The sequence below is a fragment of the Convolutriloba macropyga genome, chromosome 14 (assembly GCF_964194025.1).
Source record: "Convolutriloba macropyga chromosome 14, txConMacr16.3, whole genome shotgun sequence".
NCBI classification, from domain to species: Eukaryota; Metazoa; Xenacoelomorpha; order Acoela; family Convolutidae; genus Convolutriloba; species Convolutriloba macropyga.
This window is the reverse complement of record NC_134481.1, coordinates 44,393,724-44,408,383: the sequence shown is the minus strand read 5'-3', so window position 1 is coordinate 44,408,383 and position 14,660 is coordinate 44,393,724. Positions and strand designations below refer to the sequence as shown.

At 34.9% G+C, this 14,660-nt stretch overlaps 1 protein-coding gene across 1 annotated transcript in view; it reads left to right on the top strand.

Annotated features, from left to right (window-relative positions):
* LOC142352946 (uncharacterized) overlaps window positions 1-14,660 on the top strand; it is a 96,834-nt gene that overhangs the window by 35,861 nt on the left and 46,313 nt on the right. Inside the window, exons 6-8 of the mRNA XM_075405103.1 lie at window positions 1,264-1,451; window positions 4,121-4,280; window positions 6,921-7,102. Of these exons, the coding sequence (XP_075261218.1) occupies window positions 1,264-1,451; window positions 4,121-4,280; window positions 6,921-7,102 (530 nt within the window). The remainder of the gene's footprint in view (window positions 1-1,263; window positions 1,452-4,120; window positions 4,281-6,920; window positions 7,103-14,660) is intronic.

Below are 14,660 nucleotides of genomic sequence, written 5' to 3'. Positions count from 1 at the left end.
TTGGCTTCCCTGAGATTGCTCCGATCCTTTGGTGGGAATTACGGTTTCTCTGATAAAGCTGTGATCCTTGGAATTGCAAGGAATAATACGAGGAAGTTCGGCTGCTGTGGAATAATTATCATCAATCGATGAAAAAAAAGGGAAATTTTGTCATCAATGAAACTGGTGTGATTCATCGATGGGAGGTTTGGCTTATATGGAAAAAACTATCATCAGTTGATAGGAATTTCGGTTTCTATAAAAAAGCTATGAATCAGCAGTGGAAACTTTTTACTGAAAGTTTTTTGGTCCATCAAGCGGTTAATGGAATGACTCATCAATTAAAGCCCATGAGATATTTACCCGGTTCCTATTTTCTGTAAGATGAAGTGTTTTTTCCATTTATAGACCCCCAAAATTTAGTTGTCATATAACATATAGCACTCCAATTACCTTAAATATAGAATAATATAGGGTATATAGTGTCTGTGTGTGCAGGAGTTGGAGAAATTGGGTTGGGGGGGGGGATTTGGGGTGGAAGGGGGGGGGGGAAGGGTTGACGAAAACCCGAAAAAAAAAATTAAAAATTTGCTGCAAATATTTGAGAATTTTTGGTTTTTTTATGCGATTTTCCACTTGAATGTTTTTGTGTATGAATGATTTGACTTGTATCCTCAGAAACGGTGAAGACTTAACTGATGAGGACATTAAGTAGCGGCGTGGTTCTGTTATTGTTTTGATATTTCATACCCGAATCTGTGTGCCATAACAAGTCAGTACTGAATTACAGAAATTCCATTATGATTTTTACTATGACCACAATTCACAGAAAAATTCATAGTTAAATTTTGAGTTTCTTATGAACATAATGATTTTTTTTGCATTTATTCTGAACATAAGACTTTTCCGCTGAATTTTCTCTGATCACAGTTACCATCGAAATGGTTGAGGAGGCATAAATTCATGGTTTTATTTTGTGGTTTGACACCCTTTCACTCTTCTACCTTCTCCCTCACTACTCCCTTTCCACTCATTCTCTTCTCCTCCACTATCGCTTCCCCCTGCTCCCTCCCCCGTCCCATTCCCACTTTTTGCCTACCCCCCCCCCCCCCCCCCCCACCCCATCTCCTGGCACCCAGTGAAGCTGCTAGACTTCCATAGCGCAGGCCACCCTTTAAAGTCAACACCCTTAAAGTTGTTGCAAAGTCCTTCGTTAGTCGGTTATGCTATTTTTGTTGCCCGAAAAATTGAATCTTCCGTGAAACACAGATTAACTTTGATCAGGTCTCCGTCTCAGAGTGCGATCGCGGCATCCACCGATTCCACTGTTTACGATGTCACTCGATACGATGCGTGGAACTTCGGTGTCTCCTGTTCAGAATCTGATGGTGATTTCAATTCTTGCATCGACCGGAGAGTATCCAGTGTCCAGTGTACAAATGACCAGTATGCCTGGATCAACTGCGGAGCTGGTAAATGGACGACAATTTTTTTTTAACACCCCCCCCCCCCCTCTCACAACCCTCCGCCCCCACAAATGTCCCTAATTATTCTGTCAAGATGACGATTGATTTCTGGCGCGGCGCTCATTGGTTATAAAGTTTCGGCTCTGATTATTTATTAACAGCCGCACAGCGATAGCTGGGGCTATTATTGGCCTTCTCTTGGTTTTTTTACGACTCGAAGAGGAGTATTGGTTTTCTCTCGGTCTTTTTTTTACAGGAAGTAGATTTGTTCACGCGGCATTTTGACCTAAAAGCGAAAGTGAGAAAAGCTGTCTTGGTGAACAGATTTCCGCTAAGCGAGAGAAGTTTTTTTGATCATGCGCTGCGTTTAGTGAATGACTTTTTGACTTTGAAAAGTAGTTTTTGACTGAATGGCACATATAGATAACCGGTTTTAGCCGTTTTTTCGTCTAAGCGGCCCATTTTTTTTTGCTTTTAATTTGATTTCTTGCAGAAATAAACTGTTTTTAATACTATATGGAAATGTCAACATCGGAAATTGATGCCACAGTGTTTTTCAGAGCCTGAAAATGCGTTTAAAGTTGAAAATTGGCACATATTTCTTGGTTTTTTAGTTAATATTTGGCTTTTTTTCTGTTAATTTCTCCATTTTTGGATCTTTTAGCCGTTTTTTGTCAAATATCAATTAATATGGCAATTTCTCTTTGATAATTCATATACTCAACGCCTCTTTCTACCTCGAAGTATTTTTGTTTTATAAAGTTGTACATATGCTAATCCGATTTTCGTCAGTTTTTTGTTTGTATTTTGGTCGTAAATGCTAGAAATGGACTTTTTGTGCAACATGAGGGACTTCAATTTCGTTTCAATAAAAATTCAATCATTTTTTGGCGTTAAGTTTTCAAAAACAGTTACAAATTTTTCATAAATGCAGTCTTAAAAATATTTGACCATTTTTTTTACAAACTGTTTCAATGTTTCGTATTTATGAATTCCGCTTTCTCCTTTTTTTGTTCTCTTCAGGAGGATATATCTTTGTATCGGATGACTAGTTATCTTTTCTATTTCTTGAATGCTGAACAATGAAATGTATTCGTTTTTCTTGAATTTTTGAAATTGATTTTTAACTTTCAAAAATCATGAATGTCTTTTTTGTTGCGGTGTTCCTTACATTGTGCACATAATCTTCACATTATAGTTAGTATCATTCTAGCTTTCTTCTGGTACCTACAATTTTTTTGGTATGCTGATTTTCAGTTGTTAAAAATGAATGATTTCCGCGTTTTCTTAGATTTTTGTCATTTCTTTGGTTTGCAATTAATTTTAGCATTCAACATAAGAGAGTACTGACAGTTTGATGTTTGGATATTTTGCACTAATGACTATTTAATGCGACTTCCGGCTTTGTTTTAAATTTAAACGATTTTTTCCTTTGAATTTTCTTCTGCTGCATATGTCTTTTCTATGATCAATTTAATTTCTGAATTAGCATAAAGTCTTGTTGTCCAGCATATGTACAACAGGGAACAAGTGTGTGTTGTTTCTTGTCTTAATTGCAGTGATTAGAAGTGTATTTTTAAAAGTGTTTTCTGATTCTGAAATTTGAGTTTTCTTTTTTGAAAAGATTTAACTTAGTTTCTAAGATATATCTGCCGTTTGCTTTCGCGATCTTCAGATTGGAATCTTGAGTTATTTGAGGGCAATTGATAACCTTGTCAGGTTTTTCGGACTATCAGTTTTTCGACCATTTTAATTACTTTGGATTTTTTACTGTTACCAAGCGTTTTCAATAATATAAATTTTTGCTGCATTTGGTTTCTCTTGGTGACAGTTTTTAGGCAAGTTTAACCAATTTTTAGAACAGACCTGGAGAGGTAGTGAGCTAATGGTTTAATACAAAAGGTAGTAGCTTCTGCTGCAATTCCAGTTTTGTTAGTGAAGTTTTGACGCTTCGAGTCGCTTCCGGAATTCTTCCCGCTATGTTTTTTTTTATTTCGTCGTCATGATTTTTGTTACGACCATATAACGTCACAGCCACTTTTTGTTCATTCGTTCATGCAATTTAAACTGAATTGCATGTGTGACGTCATTTTTCGCTCTTAGTGGAGCGAGTTTTTTTGTTCATGCGCGTGATTAAATTTTTGGTCACACTTGACTTACCTCACTCTCAAAAATGACTTCCTCACTTTGAAATTGACTTTTATTTACTTTAATTCAAAGAGATGGGTGTGTCACTCTAGATGAAGGTTATTTGAGATCAGCTAATAGAGGCAGCCATAACTTATATAGATTTTTAATCAAAATATAATAACTCAGCCTTCAATGAGAAGACGAATTTTTTTGGTGTGTCTTTTTTTCTGTTTTTTTAAGACTGCCGCTCTACGAATCTATTGCGACTATTTTCTGGCAATCTGCCAGCTATGTTTAATGCATTCAGAACTCAGTACTGAACATACAGTACAACAGGAGAATTATAAGTTTTTAACAGCTCTCGAACAGTGTTTATTGCTACTAATTACGTCATGTTGGTCTTTTTATTTTCTTTTTGTTTATAAATCAGAAAAAATGTGATGCAAGAATATTTATTATCTTCTTTTGGAAAATTAACCCAAGGAAATCACTTGCCACGTGATTATTTGTGATTTGTGCTGTTAATTTGTTAATTTGTGACGTAGCACACGAAGACTCTACCCTTCGCCTGGTTGAAACAGCGAGAAGTGACAATATGGAGTTCATAGGGAGAGTTGAGGTCTATTATGGTGGAGCATGGGGCACAGTCTGTGATGACTCATTCGACATGAACGACGCCAATGTTGTCTGCAAAACACTCGGATAGTTAGTACTCACTATTTGTTCTACTTTTTTTCACCCCCCGCTTATCTTAACGCCATATCATTTAACCCCTATGTCATTTCACGCAACCAATTGGCAGTCGACATTGCAGGCCATCCTCAAAATTACTTCCCGCGTTGAGAAAAGGCAAAAAAACTAGCACAATAAACGTGGTTTTTATTGTTTTTTTTGTCGTTTTCGTCAATTTTGTCGTCATGGGCGGCATTCATCGCATATTCTTACGTTTAAAGTTGACAAAAACACTCAAATCGACGATAAAATTGGTTTTGACTGCTTTTGGCAAAAAAACACGCCAGAAGTGACATTTTTTTTTGTTTCAAACGGACAAAAGTGTAGGGTTCCATTCATTTTCTATCGTTCCTTTGTTTCTATTAATTCAGTTTTTCATTGATGTAATCCAGTAAAAGATCGGAAAAAATCAGGTATGCTATAAGATTGATAATAAACAGACTCATTTTTTTAATCGAATACAGGATTACATGATAGAATTACAGGATTATTTTGAACCAAAAGTGTTTGTCAACACTATCAAGCAGTTCAGATCTCCAATTCTAAATTGAAACTTACTTTTAGTACAAAATCCAGCATCGTCTGATTTTTATGTTGCATGAGCACGCCTGATCTGCTCAGTTAAGGGCAATTCGTCAAGTTAGCAACTTTTTTAAACTCTCGCAAATCTGAACCCTTGCCCTGACACTTAAAACATTTAGTAATTTTTACATGTGTTAAGATGTAAAACCCAGTCCAAAAATATCTAACTAACAATTGATTTGCATCACCTTTTTTCAGCAAGGCCGTTTTGTCCACGTTTGCCCGTTTTGACAACCAAATATCAGAAAAAAAAACAAAACTCAATCTCATTTTTTGCGAGCCCTGCGAGCCTCTACTCCACCGGTACAGAAAAAAATCTATTTCCAAAGATAGTGGATGGCGTTTCCAGGTGCTAACTTCCGTTCAATGCAAAAAGTGCTTGAATTTTGTGAGAGGGGTTTCCACGAAGCGATTGAAATTTTAAAACTAAAAAAATAATCTAATAAATCTGAAAACATACTTACGTTCGGCTGTATGAGCACTTCACAAAATTGTTCCGCTTAATCTGCGATACAATTCATTGCGGAACACGCTTTGATCAAAAATATTTTGCGGTGGAATTGAGTTTTCATTTTTAAAGTTTAAAAGTGAAAAGCCCTGAATGGAATTTCCATATAAGGCTCCACCATCTCGTCTGCGAAGTTCGAAATTACGTTTCACGCGCACAATGTTTTAAAAAGAAAACGTGAAATGTGATAATAATAAGACCGAGTAAATTTACACAAAAATTGATACCGTTAGACGCCCGTAATGACCTCAACTTCAGATCTCGATTTAAAAAAAGCCAAAAACGTATACTATGGTCATATGATTACAGCGTAGCCTCTAATGATACAGCCTAGCCTCGAAATTAAAACCAAATAAAAGTTGTCAAATTTCAACTAAGAAAATTGTCGACCTCCCCGGTTTGAGTTGAGAAAACAAAGAAAATGTTAATTTTTTTGTCTTTGATGTCGTCGGTATGTTTTGCTTTTCAATCTGAAGAAATCGTCGTTATGTTTGGTTTGAGACGTAGAAAAATGTTGGTATGTTCTATTTCGAACGTGTGAAATTGTAGGTGTGTATTATATTTTCCACTTTCGCTCAAATTTAAAACTGGTTGAGAATTGATGGGCATTCAGCTCTTTAGTTCAGTCAAAAGCCTGTACATACGTCTCTCAAAATTATTCTTTTTTGTGAAAAAGTAATATTGAGAAAACGACTTATGTACCTGCTTTCGTCTGAACTAAAGAGCTGAGTGCCCATCAACGCTCAACCAGTTTTAAATTTGAGCGAAAATATAATAAATAGACAAAGACTATTTTTTAAAAAAATTGCATTTGTTCAAAAATGCGCTTTCAATGAGGTATGAGAAGTTCCTGGAACTTCTTAGGTTACAAACCAAACGTTTATCTTCATTCCTCCTCGATTCCTTATCTGGGTAAGGAAATTCCCGAGAAAATTTTTCTCGCGAAAACTTTCTCTCTGGCTTTTTACGGTTTAAAAAAAACACCCACGACTTTTCTGATGTAACAAATGCACTGAAATTGTTTACTAAAAGTGCACTGAATTTTAAAATAATTCAGCGTCTTCAGTCACATTTTTTTTTCGAAATTTCAACCCATTCAGTGCATATAATAATAATTATAGTTCCTGCGTAATCGCAGCGGAACAGCATTAGGCCTAAAGTAGCCTGTGCTCAGCTGCACTTTTTCTTATTATTCCCCACATTTCAGACGGTTCTTTTAATGAGCAGCATTGCTCTTTTTTGGTGACTACAGTCATTTTTTTGCGTCTGAAACTTTTACATGGAACCATCAATGCAGCCAACATTGGTCAGGCTATGGTTAAGTAAGAGCTCATCCTCACACAGACAGCTTCACGAAGGGAGGGGATTGAACTCTCAATCTTTGGCGTCTGAACCACACACCTTTCCTCTCGGCGATCACGCCATGTATTCCAAAAATATGGACAGAAACAGCTCGATATGTATAAGTCATTTTATAAAGTGGTAAGTCTTTTCCTATTTCATTACAGCATCTATTCTTTTAGTGTGAATGGTGCCTTGTATTACTACACTGCGGGTGAAACTGACCCTGGCTCTGGTCTGGTTATGATGGACAATTTGGCATGTACGGGTGCAGAGACCTCCCTTGGGGAGTGTGAGTTCAATGGGTGGACTGTCAGCAATTGTTTTCACACCGAGGACGTGGGGGTCGCATGCAGGGCGAACGGTCAGTTTAAACATCAGACTTGTTTTCTTAAACTCCTTTTGACAAATATTTTTTAGAAAGTGATGACCGTCCGTTTTGGTCTTTTTTGGCCGTTTTTGAGAGATAATGACCGTTTATAATCAGTCAGAAACTGATAAGAGCATGACAAGAATAAACAGTTCCGATGTCCGAAAATAAAAACAAAAAATGCACCGGTAATTCAAAAATTTCCAAGGGTTGAAACTATGAAACAACATTGAAAATTCCCAAAAAATAATGTGTAATTTTTATTTTTTACAGAAAAATCTACAGAAAAAAAATAACTCTTATGCTAAATGTTCTCCCGCAGGGTTCCTTGCGCCCAGATCAATGAAATGATAAGTGCATATACTTTTGCTGAGCCAAGCAACACGACAGTTTTTCGAAAACCACTCCGCCAAAAGTTTTTGTTGTTTTATAAAATAAATGATCAATTTCTATACCAAGCTTATATAAGCCAAATTGTTTGCAAAGAAATTTGAGAAAGTTTTCCAAATTTGAGATTTTAAAAATGTCAGGTTTGCGAAAAAATTCTTTAAGTCCCCTTTTTTATGACTCTCCTTTTTTCTAAATTTCTGATTTTCGTTGAGTCTCCAACGCGTGTTCGCTGGACACAAACCGCAAAAAAGTATTCGTGACCACTTTTCTCAAAAAAGCTAAGAAATGTGAAATTAAAAAATCAAACTCAAAATAATTTTGCAGGAAGAACTTTTGTTGAAAGCGCAATTTATTGAGATTTGGAATTAACTGACAATTTTAGTCTTGCTTCCACGTCAATAATGATTTTTTGTTAGACACTGGTGAGAACAAAGATCTCAATGTTGCAATCAAAAAATGAAACAGACCAAAAGAGCAGATTTTAAAAGATTGTTCTGGACATTCTTCAACACATCTGCTTGTAGCTATTTCCCGCAAAATGCTCTCTCAATACTACGAAAGTGGGTGTTGGCACAAATTAGACAACAGAAACAATCGAACAGCTGAGGCTCCCGGGTTGAGGTCCCAGACCGAAAGTCGATATGTCCTGACCCAGATGAACGCACCTCAGCGGTGTCGTGCGTTCAATCTTACATAGTCTGGAAACACGGAAAAACGCAAAAAAGTCTGGACATGAACGCACAAAAGGTCTGATGAACGCAGGAAAGTCTGGATATGAACACACAAATGGTCTGATGAACACACAAAAGTCTGATCATTAACGCACAAAAGTCAGGTGACCTCACGAAGGTCCGGACATGAGCGCACGAAAATTGGTTGAACGCATGAAAGTCTCGTCAGGAACGCACGAAAATCGGTTGAACGCACGAAAGTCGGTTGAGCGCACGAAAGTCGGGTGAACTCACAAAAATCTAGACATGAACGCACGAAAGTCTGGTGAACGCACGAAAGTCTGGGCATGGGCAACTTCCGTTTGGGATCGTCTGGTCATAGGTACTTTCCGTCTGTGACGGTCTGGACATATCGACTTTCCGTCTGGCACCTCAACCTGGGTTATGTCAATGCTCGAAAGCAATTGCCGTCATACCACAGTATTGTCATCACTTTCCGTTAGGAAACCTCAAATTTGTAAGAAAAGTGAGATTTCAAAGAACTACAGACCTTTGATTACTCGCGTCGAGGGTGGTTGAAGTAAAAACTATGAGTAACTTTTTTTAGACTATGGGAAAAATACTGTGAAAATTTCCCCGAATTCCTAACATATTAGAGCAGAAACTAGGTATGCCATTCTAGTCGAATAATGACGCCTAATGCACAATGATTTTGCAGCAAGATTTTATACTATTTTTTGAATTCTTTCAATAAAACTCAAACAAAAAACAACCAGGTTGTTGATTTAGGGCTAGACATGAATCGGAATCTGAATCCCATCTACATAAAATTTTATTTAGGTGAGATTTACACTCATGCCTGACACTGTCGGAACATTTTGGTTGCTTTTTTGGATTCTTATTAAACTGACGTGAAATACAATATTTAATCTTTGGGCCAATATCAAATTTCTCTTAAAAAATGAACGAAATAATTGATTGGTGAATTATTGATGAATTGGAACAATATGTTTCAACAAAACGCGTAACCAAGGCTGGGGGCCTTGATGAGAGTGTAATTTTTAAAGCAAAAAAATCCGCAAAAAAATCCGAGTTGGAATTAACTGACAATTTTAGTCTTGCATCCACCTTAATAATGCTTTTTCGTTAGACACTAATGAGGACAGAGATCTCAATTTTGCAATCAAAAAATGAAACAGACCAAAACAGCAGATTCTAAAAGATTGTTCTGGACATTCTTCAACACATCTGCTTGTAGAAATTTTCCGCAAAATGCTCTCTCAATACTACGTAAGTAGATGTTGGCACTAATTGGAGAACGCAAATTTTCGAACAGCTGAGGTTCCCAGAATGAGTTTCCAGGCCGAAAGTCGATATGTCGTGCGTTCAAATTTACATAGTCTGGAAACACAGAAAAACACAAAAAAGTCTAGACATGAAAGCACAAAAGAGTCTGATGAACGTACGAAAGTCTGGATTTGAACACACGAGAGGCCTGATGAACGCACGAACGTCTGATCATAAACGCACCAATAGTGTGATGAACGCAGAAAAATCTGATCATGAGCAAACAAATCCTGTAACCTCACGGAGATCTGGACATGAACGCACGAAAATTGGTTGAACGCACGAAAGTCTGGACATGAACGCACAAAAATTGGTAGAACGCACGAAAGTCTGGTCATGAACGCACGAAAACCGGTTGAACGTACGAAAGTCGGTTGAATGCACGAAAGTTGGGCGAAGGCATAAAAGTCTGGACATGAACGCACGAAAGCCTGGTGAACGCACGAAAGGCTGGGCAAGAGCACTTTCCCTTTGGGATCGTCTGGTCATAGGTACTTTCCGTCTGTGACGGTCTGAACATATCGACTTTCCGTCTGGCACCACAACCTGGGTTTGGTCAACGCTCAAAAACAAATGCCGTCATACCACAGTATTGTCATCATTTTCCATTATGAAACCTCAAATTTGTAAGAAAAATGAGATTTCAACGAAATACAGACCTTTGATTACTCGCGTCAAGGGTGGTTAAGTAAAAACTATGAGTAATTTTTTTAGACTATGGGAAAAATGCTGTGAAAATTTCCCCGAATTCCTAACATTTTAGAGCAGAAATTAGGTATGCCATTCTAGTCGAATATTGACGCCTATTTCACAATAATTTTGCAGCAAGATTTTATACCATTTTTTGGGTTCTTTCAAAAAACTCAAAAATACAACCAGATTGTTCAGTTAGGGTTAGACATGAAACTGAATCTGAATCTCATCTACATACAATTTAATTTTGGTGAGATTTACACTAATGCCAGACACTGTCAGAACAATCGGGCTCCTGTTTTGGAATCTTATTAAAATGACGTGAAATACAATATGTAATTTTTGGGCCAATATCATTTTTCTTAAAAAAAATGAACGAAATAATTGATTGGTGAATCATTGATGAATTGCAAAAATATGTTTTAACAAAACGCATAACCAAGGCTTGGGGCCTTGGTGAGAGTGTTGTTTTTAATGCAAAAAATCCGCAAAACTCAGGGAAAAAATTCAAAATCTTAGCTCAATTTTTCCGCTTTCACCATTCTAAAATCAAAACTTTTGTGATGACTGTTTCTATTTTGGCCTATTGACGTAGTCACCGCAGAGAACTGTGATTGATATCATTAGAAAATCCTTCCTGCTCAGAATATGGAACCAAAATATTGGTTTTTTATTTTCGTTTTTTTCAGTAAGTTAACGATGTTTAACGTTTTGAGAATAACAGATGGTTTCCGATATTTTATTCACATTTTCCGGAAAATTTGCCTCTATTTATGTCAGTTCTAATTAAAAAAAGGTTAAAATTAATTTTAAAAAGTGTTGATTGTTTTTTTTCTAAAGATAGAAGAACCTTGATGAAGTTTTTTATCTAATTTTTGGCTCAAATTTTTGCTTCATGTTTCAAAAAATCAGCTTTTTTTCGAAAAAAGTTTTAAGAAATAACTTCATTAGTAAACTCTGCTTAAATTTGCCGGAAATGGAAACCTGAAAAATGCTGACAAAATTTGCTTTGGCTCAGGAGAGGGCCAATTTACTTCGCCATTTTCTCTGTAAAATTTGTTTTAAAATTTGCCCTTTTTTAGCTAATATAAATTGATAATTAAAAAAACAGCACCATTTATCTTTGATATTTTGACTTTTTAGTCAAACTGTCTGTATTCATTAGACTGGGACCCATTACATGTTTCCAATGAACGAACATTTATAGCAGGGCTAGTTTTGGTCTAATAGTTGAATTTTAAAAAACAAAAATAATCCAGATTCAAATCAGTGGTTGTCTCTTTTGTAAAAGAATTATTGCTTTTTTTATGTCCAATACTGAATAGAATTTTTCAATTCAAGGCTCATTATTAATGGATTCAGTTGGCCTCAAAATTAATTGCCAGTTATTCTTTTTAATCTTTCGGTCGAAAGCTTATTGTCGTTTGTGACTTTTAAAGTCATTTGTTTTCAAAATAAACAAAGGATTACAGAGCTGTGCCATTATTCTCCCCTTATTTTTTTTATCAAATTGTGACTTAGTTTCAACAAATAGACAATTCCTCTTCTATTTTAATAAATTTTTATCTCAACGGCCGCTTTCCTTTTCAAGAAATTGTTTTCTGGCTTCGATACTCCTAGTTTCGCAAAAAACTTGATGTTGGACACCTGTCCACTTTAAGGTTTTTTTCTGGTTTTTTCACATTACCAAATTGTTGGTTTTACAGATTAGGCACAATTAAACGTATAAATTTTTAGAGAATCGATTATAGTTTTAACGGCTTCGACACCGTTTGCTAGATGAACTTATTGCAATTTCTTCTTCAATTCGTCTTTAATTGCTTTTTCTATTGTAGTCGTATGCTCGTTTCTGATTTAGTAGAGATTTTATTGGCTGATTGTGGATGAACACATGAGCTTCTTTACTGATTTTAGCTGTTAGCTTATGGTTTTCAAGACATTAAAATTAATTTTTTCAAGAAAGGTAATTATTTTTTGTAAATTTTCATTTTTTCTTCTTTTTTTAAATTTGTCATCTAGTCTTATTTATCACAAGTCAGATATCAATCGTTAGCGTTATAAGAATTGCATTAGAGAATACTTACTTTTTTTTATTATGGTATTAATAGCTTCCATAACTGTTTATCGCAAAAAAAATTGATATTTTTTTTTGCTTTTTTCTGTTTTTGAAGTACTACCTTTAAACGTATGAACAGTTCTGCTCTGTGACAGGTCCCAATGTTTTCCTTAGGTAATTAAGCGAAGATAAAAAAAATTCAATTTACAGCTGATAAACTATCCTGACTTTGAAACAAATTGTTTCCAAAAAAATCATATTTTGCTTTGCAACTTTTGTTTTTTTTTGTTTTTTTCGTAACCAGTCTAATTAGCTAATTAGCGGTCAGATATCCCATTTCTGGTATTGAATGAAAACGAAATTGAAAAAAGTCTATTTTCAAAAAAAAACTATTGTTTTAACCGGTTTTTTTGCCAAAAAAAATAAATTAGTTCTTTTTTTGTATGTTTGTCCGGGTTTGCGGTTCCTTTGCACACAAATGACTTATTTTGATTGTTGACAGGTATTTTTGGACTGCCTTGGAAGAAGGAAAGAAAATATTTAATGATTTGATTTGATAACTGATGGTTTATGTTGTTTTAAAAAATAGAAAAAAATTCGTTTTCAAAAAGTTCAAGTGTTTGTTGACTATGCATCTTCTGTTTTTTTTCGTCTATTTTCGTTAAATACCTATTCTTTTTAATTACAGATCACAAATCAAATAATTTTGGTAACGAAAGCGCATTTGATCAAATCTAAAGTTTACTGGTTAATGATTATTTCCAGTTTTGGAATTTTCTTCTTTTTTTCAGTCTGTAATTGACGCTTTTTTAACGTAAGACATTTTTCCTGATTTCTGACAGGTCCGAAAGGTTTCTTTTAGAAGAACTAACAAACTTGTTTAAAAAATTCAATTTATTGCTGATTGTTTTAATTATTTTTAAATAAATATTTTGAAAAAACCTTTTTAACTTTGCATCTTCGTTTCTTTTTTCGTCTATTTGTTACATAATCTCATTGATTTCAGGTCTATCACGTCGCTGGTATTTTGTAAACGATTTTTTGGTAAAGGTAGTAAAAATCAATGTAAAAAAGGCTAAATGGCCTCGTTTAGAGGAATGAACCTACCTAATTTCTGATTTCAGTCTATATAGAGTGATTTTCATGACCTTTACATTAATTGTTTTCAAAAATAGTTAACGTTGTTTTCAGTTTTGCTCTTCTATTGTCTTTTTTGTTAGTATCATTAATGAATATTCACAAGTCATTTTATTGGCGTTCAAAAACATTTCTTTTTTTAGGGCAAAGATTGTGGTCAAAACGGCTTCGACATCGTTTTCTCACAAAAATTTTCATGATAATTTTTCTAATCCCAATGTCTTATCTAATGGAGTTATTACTGATCGTATTACAAACATATTTAATGGATTTTAGTTCATATCTAACGGTTTTCATTACTTTGGAACCAAATGTTTTCAAAAACTTTGAGCCTAATTTTTAAGTTTGCCGCTTTTGTTGTTTTTTCTCTTTCTTACCGAGACTCTTTAAATACTGGTTCCATATCTTTTACAGTGATGAACAGGGAAGTAGTTTTGTTTGTATAGGTTTTATCTGACGCTATTTAGACTTTGCTATTAAGTTTTCCTACAATTGGGCATCGAGTTTTGGATATTATTAAAGTTTGTTGCTGTTATTTGATTTTGTTTTTGTCTTGTCCCGTATTCTTAATAATAGCCAATCTCCAACGCCTTCATATGTTGCATTTTTCTAAATTCCAATGGTTTGAGTTGGACGCAATTTTTTAATCATACACCAGTTGTTTTTGAAAAACACTTCTATTTTTGAAAGTTTTTTATCCTTTTTCTCATTTGATAGACATTTAAGCCGACAAGAAAGATGAGCGAGTTTGGAAAATTATGTGAGAACGCTCATTACTGAGCTTCCTTGTTGTTTTAAAAAAAAGAATCAACATCAGAAGTTTCCTACCTTAAGCAAAATTGTTTTATAATTTATGCTAAACTTGGAGACCAACAATTAAAGTAATTTATTTTCCAGCTAAACTTTAAGAACAGATGTATTTATGCAATTGCAATTCATGCTGATTGTGGAAGCATGTTGTTTTCGTTTACGTCTAATTCACAAGAATAACTTGCCAAAATGTTTTTTGGCTAACATTCTGAAAATTGCTTCTGAATTGACAGATAATTTTAATTTTCGGCAGAAGAGAGAAAGTGTACGCTGACAACTTTATAAACAAGTTTCCAAAAATGCGAAAACTTCGAAAAATATCAGAATTTAGACAGGCCAAGAAACGGCCTTGTAGAGCAATTCTTTTGAAAGAAATTAATGCTGAAAATTGATCATGCAGATGTATTGATATCTTAATGAACTAAAGTTTACTACAAATTGTTGACAC